The 13,143-nt window shown below is 33.1% G+C and overlaps 1 protein-coding gene across 1 annotated transcript in view; it reads left to right on the plus strand.

Annotated features, from left to right (window-relative positions):
- LOC129216437 (uncharacterized) overlaps positions 1–13,143 on the plus strand; it is a 37,296-nt gene that overhangs the window by 8,919 nt on the left and 15,234 nt on the right. The window contains exons 6-7 of the mRNA XM_054850651.1: positions 3,245–3,411; positions 6,988–7,177. Coding sequence (XP_054706626.1) covers positions 3,245–3,411; positions 6,988–7,177 — 357 coding nt within the window. The remainder of the gene's footprint in view (positions 1–3,244; positions 3,412–6,987; positions 7,178–13,143) is intronic.

Raw genomic sequence — 13,143 nt, forward strand, 5'->3', positions numbered from 1 at the left:
TTTTTTAAAAAAAATGCTCCTCTCTGGATCATTCCATGTCAATTTGGCAAGGCACTCAACCTGACCATCTCAGATTTGCATGAAACATTCATAAATCTTACTTTTGACTTATTAAAATTACAGATTTTTTTTTAAAAATATAGTATTCCTAATTGATGAACAATAAGTTTTTGAAATTCAAGAACACTTTATTATTTTACATTCCCAAGCTCTACGGATCCTACAAAATTGTGTAATTGCTCATTCTAAAGGCAATTGCAAACACTTTAATAATTTAATACCTAACTTGAACTAGTATGTTGTGGCCATCACGAAACTTTCTTCTATATTTTTTTTTTCTGATCCCTCCCCATGCTTGACGAGGAAGCAATATTCCCAACAAAAACAAAATTACACATGCAAAAACTTGACGACTATCCCAATGTCTGAATTATTGCAAAAGCAAAGCAAAGAGCGAAAATTGAAAGTTATTTTAAAAGCCTTGCTTGAATTAATTACAAATATTTTATTTGTTAACAAACATAAGATGGCAACAGTTAAAAATTTTAAATCATTGAGATAATATTTCCTATCATTTCCATACAATTAAAATCACGAGAAATACGCAGACGACAATCTATTACGATTTATCTTCCTTATTGTTGCATTAATAAAAATATTTTTATTCGCAAAAAAAAAAAAAAAAAAAAAAAAAAATCAACACCTCTTGGAGCGATCGGCGTCAAAATTGAACCAAAGCCTGTTTACATATGGATTCACATATATTCCAAATTTCAACCAGAACGTAGCATTACTTCTTGAGATAGGGCACTCAAAATGGAAAAAAGAACGGGTGATTGCGCTACCCCCCTTTTTAGCTGTTGACACAAAAATAAAATCAGTTCTTATACCCACTAAGGGCTACTTGCCGATAAATTTTTCTTTCATTCCGTTCATTATTTCTTGAGATACAGCAGTCACAATTGACGACAAAAAACGTTCTGTAGCTCCACCCCGTTTAAGTTACTGACACCAAAATTGAATCAGCACCTGTTCCTGTTAATACCAACATATGGACCAAATTTTGTTTGATTCCGCCAGTTACTTCCTGAGGAATAGCAAGCACGCGTAACTCGAAAAACGTCCCATTGCTCCACCCCCCTTGGAGGAATTCGCGCCAAAAACTAATGGGCACAAGTTCACATAGGGGCACATATGTGTACTAAATTTCGTTCTATTTCATGCGGTAGTTTTTGTTGTAGAGCGGCCACAAAAAACTGGTCACACACAGACGTGACACACATACACACACACATACACACACACAGACAGACAGACATTTTCCAAAAATGGTCGAAATGGACTCAGCACACCTCAAAACGTTCGAATCCGTCAAAATTCGAAATTCGAAAATTTGCACGAATCCAATACTTTCTTCTATATATTAGATATAGAAAAAAGTAAAAATTGGCAAAAAAAGTCAAAATTTTAAAAATAGGATTAAAAATTTTATGAAAAAAAATGATTTTTTAAACATACTTTAATGAGTACATCCAAAACCATTCAGAGTAGAACCATGAATGCATCAACATCAGAAATTACAGCAAATGTGGGAATATTTTTGCAAGTTCTGCTGAAATTTTGTTTCAAAATATTATTAACTCAAATTGTTAGTTGAAAATTATATTAACTCAGTATGGAAGCTACAGATTTGTAGCACATTTTAAAGAGAATCTCATGCAATTTAATTTGATATAAAAATCGAAAAATTTTAGAATTTTTTTTTTTCACAAGTTTTAATTTTTAAAATTTACTAATTTTTAAAGTAGTGTTCTGAAAATTTTGAAAAAATGTATAATTCTAGTATTTTAACTAGTACATACATCCAAAATTTTCAGAGCTGGGATTAAATGGATCAGCTGCTATAGCAATAGGAATTTTTTTTTACAATTGTTGCTTAAATTTACTTTAAAATGCTAGAGCTCGAATGTTATGGGAACAGCAAAGTTCTACAATTAGCTCATTTTAAAGATAATTGCATGCATTTTAGTTTGATGCTTAACTTGAATACGAATAACTTTCAAAAAAAAAAAATTGTTATTTGCAAGTTTTCAAAATTTAAAAACTCGAAATTAAAAAAAAAATTAATGAATACATTCAAAAATTTTCAGAGAGGGACCATGAAGGGATCAGCAACAACAGCAAATAATGTAGGACACTTTATTGCAATTTTTACTAACGGGGGTTTATTAATCACTGTGCTGATCTTATCATGATCCCACTTTAAAAACGTTTGGACGTATTCATTAAAATACATTAAAAATCAGGCATAAAAAAAAACTTACAAAGGCACTACATAGCTCAAAAAATTTTGAATTTTTTAATTTTAAAATTCTGTGAAAAAAAATTTTGTAGGATTTTTAAATTACATATCTGATTAAAGTGCATGCGTTTTTCATTAAAATTAGGAAATAGGCAACTTTTTAGCTTCTATAAAACTTAAGTTATGACATTCAAAAAAATGAATCAGCAAAAATTGCAAAAAAAAAAAAAAAAAATCTCACATTGTTGTAACTGCTGATCCATTCATCAGAACATCTTTAAAATCATTTTTTTTTTTCAACACTTTTTAAAGGACACACCTTTAAGAAGTTTTGAATTTTAAAATTGTTCGGATTTTTTTTTTTTTTTTTTTTTTTTTTTGCCAATTTTTCATGTAACATATCAAATTAAAGTGCATAAAGTAAAACTGTGTTTAAAACGATATCGTCACCTCAGAGCAACAGTAGTAGAGCAACAGTGGCGTACCAATGGGGTCAAACACCCCTGTCAAACTATAGGAATTGCTCCCCCCCTTTTTTTTTCTAATTTATGGACATTCCATACAATTAATAACATTATCGATACACTATGAAACGTTATTAGTTTTCGCTCTTGAACGTTTTCAAAGGGGCATTCATTTTCAAATGAAAAAAAAAAAAAAAAAAAAAAAAAACCGCCAGAGAAGAATATATGTACAATAAACATAATTTCTACATTTACTAAAAGAAAGAAAAGGGAACTTATAAACTTTACTTGAGCCGTATTTCAGGCAGAGCAAAAAAAGTGGTGAGTGTTGTGTATAAAGGGGTGTGCAGCTCGGAGGCACTTTAATTTTCTAAAACGCATATGAATTCAGAGTACTTACTTTAAATAGTGAAATTTATTCCTTTTTTTCTTACTGCGTAGTTTCATTCAATATCTTATCTTTTTCCTCTCTTTTCAGACATACAGGTCCTTGCATTTAGTGCTTTGGCTTGTTTTCAACATTTGACAGCATTAAATTCGTCTTTTGACAATCGCCTGATGGAATCCACCGTACAAACTATCCTATCTCGTCGTTTAGCGGACGGAAGTTATGGGAATATTTATAACACTGCTCTAATTCTACAGGTATGTAGCTAGTTCTTTAGCGCAGGTTTAAATTAAATAAGTAACACACAATGAAATAAATATGAATATGACACTGATGAAGATTTTTGGAATTAATCATGACGAAAATTTTCAGTGAGAGGTCGATGTTATTTAGAAACGCTGATATAAACATTCTGATGGAGACTTTAGGGAATGTTTTTTTTCCCCAAATGTAAAGTTTTATGAACTATTGTCCTCATTTAAATAGGAACTTTAAAAACAAAGTGGTGAGCTTACTGCGATTTTAATGGCATTTTTATTCCGATGGTATTTTAAAGAGGACCGTTGACGTTATTTCGAAACTGTTGGTTACCATCTTATGGGTATTTTAAAGGTTTGATGTTCTCAATCTAAAGGGGCATTATTAGAATTAGGATTTGTAGTGGCTGTTGACGTTATTTCAGAATTATTGCCGTTACAGTTTTAGGCGTGTTTCTCCTTATTTATTCAGGAGGGACATGTGTCACATGCACTCCGTTCCTTTCTCGGAAAAGAAGCTATGCAGTACTTTAGATAATTGGCCTAGCTGGACACCATTTGAGGGGGATCGGAATTTTAAGGGAAATGTATGTGTATTTAAGAACTGTTGACCTTTCTCGAATAGGAAGTTTTAAGAATTACCCTTACTCACTTTTTTTTCTACTCCTATACGTTTTCGTGATTTATTTTGTGCAGTTTTTTGGTAACTATTTGCCCTCTACCTATGTTGACCATTAACCTGAATCCATTGAAAAAATCTACATCACTGCGAGTGAAGCCGCAGGTAAAAGCTAATGAAATAAATATTTGTTAGCAATGGCACAGTTGGCTTAAATGCAATGAAATCCCATTTCAATGAATTTTAAGAATTTTATTCATTGTAACGGAAATTCCGTTGTATTGAAATTCAAGCAATATTATGGCAAGTATCTGGACTGAAAATTTATTTCGCTGAAACGGATATTTTGTTGTATTGATATTCGGTGTAACTGGATTTCAGTATAGTAAAAAAATTTTTTTTTAAATTCATTTCTTTCAAACTGAGGATTAGTTTGCCATAGTTATCAAGATTCAAATGTCTACAATCATCTAAAAATTTAATCGTGATTAGCAAACAGATTTTTTTTTTAAATAAGTTGAAATTAATTGTGGGACAAAGGTAAATAATTTTGTTCTTGGTTAGTTGGTGCAAGGATCTTCTCAAATTACATTGCACTAAACTGTTATCGTATATCTAAACATGATGCAACACAACAGCAATTATATTGCAAAGGCTTTGAGAAAGAAAAAGAGAAACTTCTAGAAGGTTGAATAAAATTGCTGGAATAAATGCGTAGTCGAAATGTTCAAAATGCAGGGTAGTAAAATTTTTCCCTATTTAATAAAAACAAAAATATTTTTGAGGAAAATAATCTAATTTGGAAATTCCCTTTGTTCGCCATTTAAATTATACTACATATTTTTGATAACTTAAAAATGATCTTCCGTTGAAATTTACAATTCGAAATCTTTTGCGAGTACATAAATTTTTTAACTATGCACAAGATAGTACGGTAAAGAGAATGAGATACCGGCTCAGAGCAACACCACACTAGAGACAGCCTCTAGTGTAATGTTAACCGGTGTTGCCTCAACACCACACTAGATCTGGATAAAAATAAAATCTGTTTTTTTTTTCCTATAAATTTCACTATCGTTTCCTTTAATAATGTACTGATTAGTTTATGATCCTTAAAGTCACATCTTTGTGCGAATAGCTTTTACTATCCACTTATATTTCTTCGCTCAAACTTTTAATTTACATTTTATTGGTTGCTTTATAATTAACATAAAAATATTGAGATCAACTTCACTTTTTGAGTGTTGCAATCAATAAATCATATACACTTCTTTTATTTCACACTTTTAAGAACGAACCAAGCTTATAGAAATAGTTTTTAGAATTAAAAAACACTCTTTTATATATTTTCAAGCATTTATGAAGACAAGCAACGATAAAATTGAAAATTTTATAGAAACTCACGACTGAGTTGCAACTGTAGAATCAAGAGGGAAAGTTGAAAATCCTTTTAAAAACCTTATATTATTAAAAATCAATGTCAAATATTTTATTTGCGATTAAGTAGAAACTGATAAAAATTAGATAAAAATTTTAAATAGTTGCGTTTTACTTCCTTGTCTGCTAACAATGAATTCGGTTACCAATCGCGTGAATAAAGGCTTAGACGTTATTAAAATCTGCTTTAAAAAAACGCTATAATTCGAATTCTATGAAACATGGAAGTTCCAAACACATTCTATCAGACGCGGAAAAAAACTCTTTGTTTTGGTATTAAATTTTAAAAATTTTAACTATGTTTTCACTGTAAAATTCTCGAAAAACCTTTTAGAGGTTTTTAATTAATATCTTTTTAATTAATGTCATCCGAAGATGCAACCTAGCTAAAAACACTCACGATCAACTCTCCTTTCGAACAAATTTTTACTTCCTTTTACAAAAAAGGAAGTATTGTATTCGCAAAAAAAATTTCTCTCAAAAATCGACCTTAATTTCCATTTTTCTCATCCCCGAATGAATGTTGAGTTTTTTTTTTCGGCTCGATCACACGTGGATATATGCCTAGGAACGTACAGACATCCGAAGTATCCATTTTGACGACCCCCGAGTCAATTACAAGGAAATTTCTCGTGACGTCCGTATGTACGTATGTATGTGCGTATGTGTGTATGTATCTCATATAACTCAAAAATGGTATCTCCTAGAAAATTGAAATTTGGTACGTAGACTCTTAGTGGGGTCTAGTTGTGCACCTTCCCTTTTGATTGCATTCGGATATTCCTAAGGGGGTCTTTTGCCCCTTTTTGGGGGGAAATCATTGTTCATTTCGATGTAAACTCAAGTTGTGTTATAATTTGTAGGACACTTGGCCATATATTGCTAATCTTTTGGTCGCCAAGTTTTGTCGCCAAATTGGAGACAAATTTGGCGATTTTTTATTTTCAAATCTCGTTTTATTTTGACCACTATTGTCAATATTTAGAGTTGACCATTGAATCATATTAAAATGCCCAATATTGGGAAAATTAATCTGTATGAACATTTTTTTACTCCGATTCGCAACAAACTTGGGGTAAAAATTTGGCGTTTTTTTTTTATTTTTTTAATTTGGTTTCAATTTGTCCACTGTTGGTGATATTTAGAGAACAAACAGTTGAATCACATTAAAATTGCCAATAATGGGAAAATGACATTAAATTGTAGTAAAAGGAAGTCATGTGATGCACACATCAGCTCGTTTTTTTCAAAATCGGTTTACCCGTTTAGTCGCTTGAGTGCCACACACAGACGCACAAATACACAGACACGTCAAACTTATAACCCCCTTCCTTTGTGTGTCGGGGGTAAAAATAAAAAGGCAAATAAAACCCAACAATTACTTTTAGCATTGCACATGTGTTTCTCTTTATGTTGAGCTTGAATGCTTTGCACGGGTCAGCTATTTATTATAGAAAACAAAATTTGTTTTCCCAAACCATTTGCTGTTCTTAACAGGCATTTTCCGGTTTTCATCACAGGCAATGTTCGCAATCAACAGCACGACAGATTGGCAACCCGAAAGAAGTCTCCAATATCTTGCAGAGAATCAACTAGCAGATGGATCCTTCGGAGATTTTTTCGCAACATATTTGGCAATTACTGCTCTAAGTGGAAGAAGCTTGGTACATCTGCGAAATACTAAATGCAACAGCTTGTCGGAAAAGAAAGGTAATTAACAATTTGTATTCCTCATTTTTAATGCAAGAGGGCGAGGGAAGAAGCGCAGTAATCGTACATTTCAATGAAAACTTAAATTACTATATCAAATTTATTACAGTAGCTAATTTTTATGTGCTAAATATCTCTAGATCTGTCCAGTGAATTTCTTATTCTTGCATTTAGAACCTTAAGTCAACGTTATTTCCAGTTGTCTCTAAATTATTGAACACAGAACTTGTACGTCTTGAGATTCAGAAAGTCTTATCAAATTCTAAAGCTTGGGTCTTATTTTCAAAAAGTAATAAAATGAAAGTATCAGTACCCTCAATAAAAGCTGAAGAAGATGTCAAGGCCAAATTGAAGCATGGACACATAGGGAGCTGGTCCAGGGCACCAAATATGTAGCTGAAGTTTTGAAAAAATGGAGTAATTTCATATTGCACTAAAGCAATGTGTCAAAATTAAATCTAGAAAAAACTTCAAAGCTCTGTCTCTGATTTCAAAGCCACTCTAGCTCTAACACTTAAGGTAAATGCGCTATGCTTCGTTCCCCTTTAGGTTTTGTTCTCCAAGTACAATATGTTACGATCAATTAATTCAATATATATACCCGCACAGCGATACCCGCGCTAAAAATTTGATAGAAGTCCGTTGAATAAAAAAAATTGACCCGCCCTCCCCCTCTGATGTGAAATGATCATTTTTCTTTGTATAAAATGAGTGCACATCTTTTCAAAAAAAAAAAAAAAAAAACTATTTAAGTTCCTTTGGAATGTAAAACTTTTCGTCAAATCATTAAATTAGATTTACAGTTGGTTTAAAACTCTATATTTAGCGAGTGAAGCGGTTTCTACTGCAATTTAAAATATTTCACCAAGTAAAAAAATAATAATAATAATTTGAATTCTGATATTTTTAATTCAAATTATGTTTTTCGCAATCACGAGTTGCAACAGGACCTACTCATTAGAGTTATTGTTTCTAGAAACTGCTCCTGTCCCCCCAAACCTGCCCCTTCTCCTAGGCGGTTACGTGTATGTAGTTGTATGAGTGTGTGTAGGCGCGCATGTATGTGTAGGCTTGTGTGTGCATAGACTTGTATATGCACGTAGGCGTGTGTGAGTGTGCGTGTGTGTAGGACATGGACGCCACCAACCAGGAGAAGCGGATTCCGGGGACCATTGCTCAGGACCGGAGGAGCCGCGCCTGCAGAGAACGCTGGGCAGGAGTGCTGCAGAGGGAGGCGGGGGGGAAAATAAAAACAGCGTAACGCCAAGGACAGTCAAATGAGAACAAAAGCAATCGTGATTGCTCAAAAAAAGACATCAAATAATATCTTTCAAATGTAAAAATAATTAAACAACTCTGTTGTTTATCGCCAAACTCACCCAGTAACCACGCTATCATGATCCATCCCTCTAAAGCAGAGGTTCCCAACCGGTGGTTCGCGAACCCCCAGGGGTTCGCGAGGTGCAGGAAGGGGGTTCGCGAAAATTTCGGTGCAATGGCGGATTTTTCCTAGTTTGGTAAAAAATTATAAAATATTCAATTTGCACACATAGTTACTAAATTTTTTTTTTAATTTGAAAACGCGCCAGACTCTTGTATTAAGCTCAAAAAAAAAAAAAAAAAACTTTGAGCGGTTTTATAATCTTGGTTAAAAAGAAATTTTCCCATTTTTTTTTTCGATAGACAACAAAAAGAGATATCCTTCCTTCTTTATTGCGAGGCGCCATGCAGAAACGTTGTATTGAGCTGTGGCGGGGATCACGATGACCTCAAAAAGGCGCCATTGCGTGGAGTCAATCAAACAATATACAAAATATACATATGTCGAAAAAAATAAAGAATTCTCAAACAATGCATCATAGGGGTATTATTTCTAATCTGGTTGAAATATAACTCGGGAATTTCCGTCGAATTCAGTCATCGAATAGCAGACATGGCAGCAAAAGGCTCCAAACTTAAAATTTATTACTGGATTTTACCCATCTGTTCGTTTTCAAAAATATATAACATCAGCATGCTCATAGTTCTGGGGAAATAGTTGTTAACAAACGTATTTAGAGATACTTTAGAGATGCTTGAAAACAAGTGATTTTGTTTGCAATTGGTTTTGCTACGTGAACTTGCTACTCTGTTTGTGAAGTTATAATCGTGTTGGTAATTTTTATGATTTGATAACTTTCTGCTGTTATGGATCGATGGTTGAAAACTGGTAGCTTGGTTGAGCGACAAATGGACAAACAGTCAATCGATCAACCCTCAACATCAGCAGTAACTTTCGAATCAACACAGGATATTGAAATAGATAGCTGTAATGAACTGCCGCCTCCCCCGACTAAACAGAAAAGTGAACTAGGGGAGAAAAAAGGAAAAAAGCGAAAATATGACAGTGACTATTTACAAATGGGCTTTTATTTTACTGGAGAAGAGTCTGAACCTAGACCACTTTGTCTTCTCTGCAACGAAGTTCTAGCGAACAGCAGTTTGAAACCGTCACTTCTGAGAAAACACCTCGAAACAAAGCATCCGACACACAAGGACAAACCTATCGAATATTTTAAAAGAAAATTGCAATATAATAAAAAGTGTAGCATCTCTACGTTCCTGTTAGAATCCAACGAAGATAGTAAAATGGCCCTTGAAGCTTCATATCGAGTCAGTTATAGAATTGCAAGATCTGGACAGCCACATACAATTGCAGAAAATTTAATTGGACCGTGTGCTAAAGTTATTGCTAAGTGTATGCTGGGAGAAAAGTCAGACCTGGTTCTGCTATCAAACAACACAGTATCACGCAGAATTACTGATTTGGCAAGTAATGTGGAGAAAGAACTTGTGAATAGAATAAAAGAGAATAATTTTGCGATCCAGCTTGATGAGTCGACTGATGTAGCAAACGCTGCAATATTACTTGTCTATGTTAGGTATATTTTTAACGATACAATTAAAGAAGATGTACTATTTGCAAAACCTTTGAAAACCAACACAACTGGAGAAGCAATTTTCGAACTGGTCAACAGTTACTTTGAAGAAAATGGAATAGATTGGTCTTTGTGTGTGGGTGTGTACACGGATGGTGCAAAATCAATGACAGGAAAATTTGTTGGCTTTGTGGTGCGAGTAAAGAAGATCAACGAGAAAACTGAATGGACTCATTGCTGCATTCATAGACAAGCATTAGCATGTAAGCGTATTCCCGCAGAATTATCCGCTACTTTGAATGATGCGGTAAAAATTAAATTTCATAAAATCACGTGCCACAAACTGCCGTCTATTTCACGCGCTTTGTGAGGAATTGGGAAGCCTTCATGTTACTTTACTTCTTCACACAGAAGTTAGATGGCTTTCCCGTGGCAAAATTTTGACACGCTTATTTGAATTGAAGTCAGAAGTCCAAGCATTTTTTGTTGATCATCCATTTCACTTGTCCACTTGCATATTCGATCCTCTTTGGATGCAAAGGCTTGCATATTTAGCTGACATCTTTTCAAAATTAAATGAATTAAATCTATCCTTGCAAGGTGCAGTTGTTAATATTTTCGTTGTATATGATAAAATTGAAGCTATGGTAAAAAAAAATTGAATTTCTGGATCCAATGCCTGGAAATGGGTGAGTTTTCTTGTTTCACTTCTCTTAGTAGTTTTTTATCAGAAAACTCAATGAAACTTGATGAAAGCGTTAAAAGAAATGTATGTGAACATCTGCAACATCTTGAACTAACTTTTGTCGAGTATTTTCCTAATAGGCGTAACGTCCCTCTCTCAAACAACTGGATACGCAATCCTTTTGAAGGAAATCCATGCTTCAAAACATATCTGTGCGAGAAAGGATTTTCCTCCTATACTTATCTCAAAGATAAATACCGAAGCAGATTGAATGCAGAGCCTGATTTAAGACTCAAACTGTCAGACATTGAACCTAACTTTCAGTTTCTTTGTTCCGTCAAACAGCCACAAATATCGCAACAATCGATTTTTTCCCCAATTTAAAGTATTCTTAAAAAAAATAGTTGGTTTATAAAACTTCTTGTTTATAATTTTTCTTGTAGATGTAGTTTTAACTTTTTATTAATGTTTGCACTTAATGATATTTTACAATTATATTTTTGTTTATTGCAATCAAATGCTGCAAAAAATGGAAAGCAAACATGCTGTTTTTTTATTGTTTCTTACATGTTACTAATTTCAACATCAGGGGGTTCGCGAACTTTTTTGCCTGTTCCAAGGGGTTCGCAAAGAGAAAAAGGTTGGGAACCGCTGCTCTAAAGGAAGAAAAAAAAAAAAAATCCCGTGGAACATTCAAAAATCACCATCAGAAAAAAAGATGAAAATGTCGTACATTTCACTCGAATAAAAACAAATCAAATGTTTCTTTTCTTTCAAAACAAATCGCCAAAACAATGAATTACATTTACGGTTGCTTTAAAACAATAATCCTAGACTGAACTGCTCAGCGCCTAACGCGCCAAAAGCGACCATGCTACCGAAACCCAGCCCTTTTGCGAGTGAAACGGATGTTCTTTCTTTGGCAATAATAAATGTTTCGCCAAACAAACAAAAAAGTATAAAATCACATTAAAAGTAGATTTCCAAACGATGACGACAGATATTAAAATACTTTTAAGAAATTAAAATGCGAAAGATGGGTTTTAAAAGCGTAACCATGGAAACACGAAATAAAATAAGTTTAAGAAATTAAATGCAAAATAAGGAAACAAACAATGGATTCAAAAAGCGTAACCGTGGAAACACGAAAATAAAATGGTTTACAACCTGAATCAAAATGACATTTTTCGAATTTGATTTAAAAACGCTTGTAACTTTTTTTCCTTTGGAGATAGAAGCTCAGTTTCGCGACCATAGGTCGAGAGAGATCTGGAGTAAAAAATGTCGCTTTTTCCAATGGTGTCAAAAAGAAAACTGTGGGACATTTCCTTCACTTTTTATTGATAAATTTAATAAAGAAAGTAGTGCCTAAATTTCAGGTAAGCCTAAAAAAGTTCGAGCTCTAAAAACGCAAATTACTCCCGCCTTAATTAAGTTAGAGCATTGAAACAAATTGTTTAGAACGCGGAACATTCTACCCTTTTCAACAATATGTAACATTAATATGTGCAAGTAATTTTTCACTCCCTCGGGAATTTATGTGAAATTTGGGCCTAAATTGGAATAAAAAAACGACCTATTTATCGGATTTTTCGAATTATAGCTTATGTCACTCAGTAAGAAAGCACCTTTCATATCGTGAAGGATTTTTTCAAATAGGTGCAGTGGTTCCGCAGATTACCTACAACGTGATTATTATAATTATGTGATACACAACGTGAACATATAGATTAACATTTCTATTATCAAAACATGAAAACATTTTGCTTTAATAGCTCATTTTACTAATTTCACAAAGTAAATTAGTAGGTGAAAATAATTGAAATTTCGTTATAACAGTATTTTTAAAAAATCATTAGAAACCCCGTGGTCTTCTTTACAACTTTTGCTTTCAAATTCGTGTATTCAATATTTATCAAGTTCATTTTTTTTCTACAATCAATATACACCAATTAAAAAAACGACCTATTTATCGGATTTTTCGAATTATAGCTTATGTCACTCAGTAAGAAAGCACCTTTCATATCGTGAAGGATTTTTTCAAATAGGTGCAGTGGTTCCGATACAAGGGAGGGGTGATCGCCCCTTCTTTGAGCGAGATATATATAAAAACACACAAAAATCCGCCCTCTCTCTTTATAATATATATATATATATATATATATATATATATATATATATATATATATATATATATATATATATATATATATATATATATATATATTGAGCCTTTTTAGTACAAAATATTTAACACTTCTACGATTGTACATTGTACGATTGATTTTTCAACCCTCCAAACAACGGTACAAATTGTTTTTCTCCCCGGAGTACGTTTCGTGTTTGCGCGAGGTGTATTGAGG

The sequence above is a fragment of the Uloborus diversus genome, chromosome 2 (genome assembly GCF_026930045.1).
Source record: "Uloborus diversus isolate 005 chromosome 2, Udiv.v.3.1, whole genome shotgun sequence".
NCBI classification, from domain to species: domain Eukaryota; kingdom Metazoa; phylum Arthropoda; class Arachnida; order Araneae; family Uloboridae; genus Uloborus; species Uloborus diversus.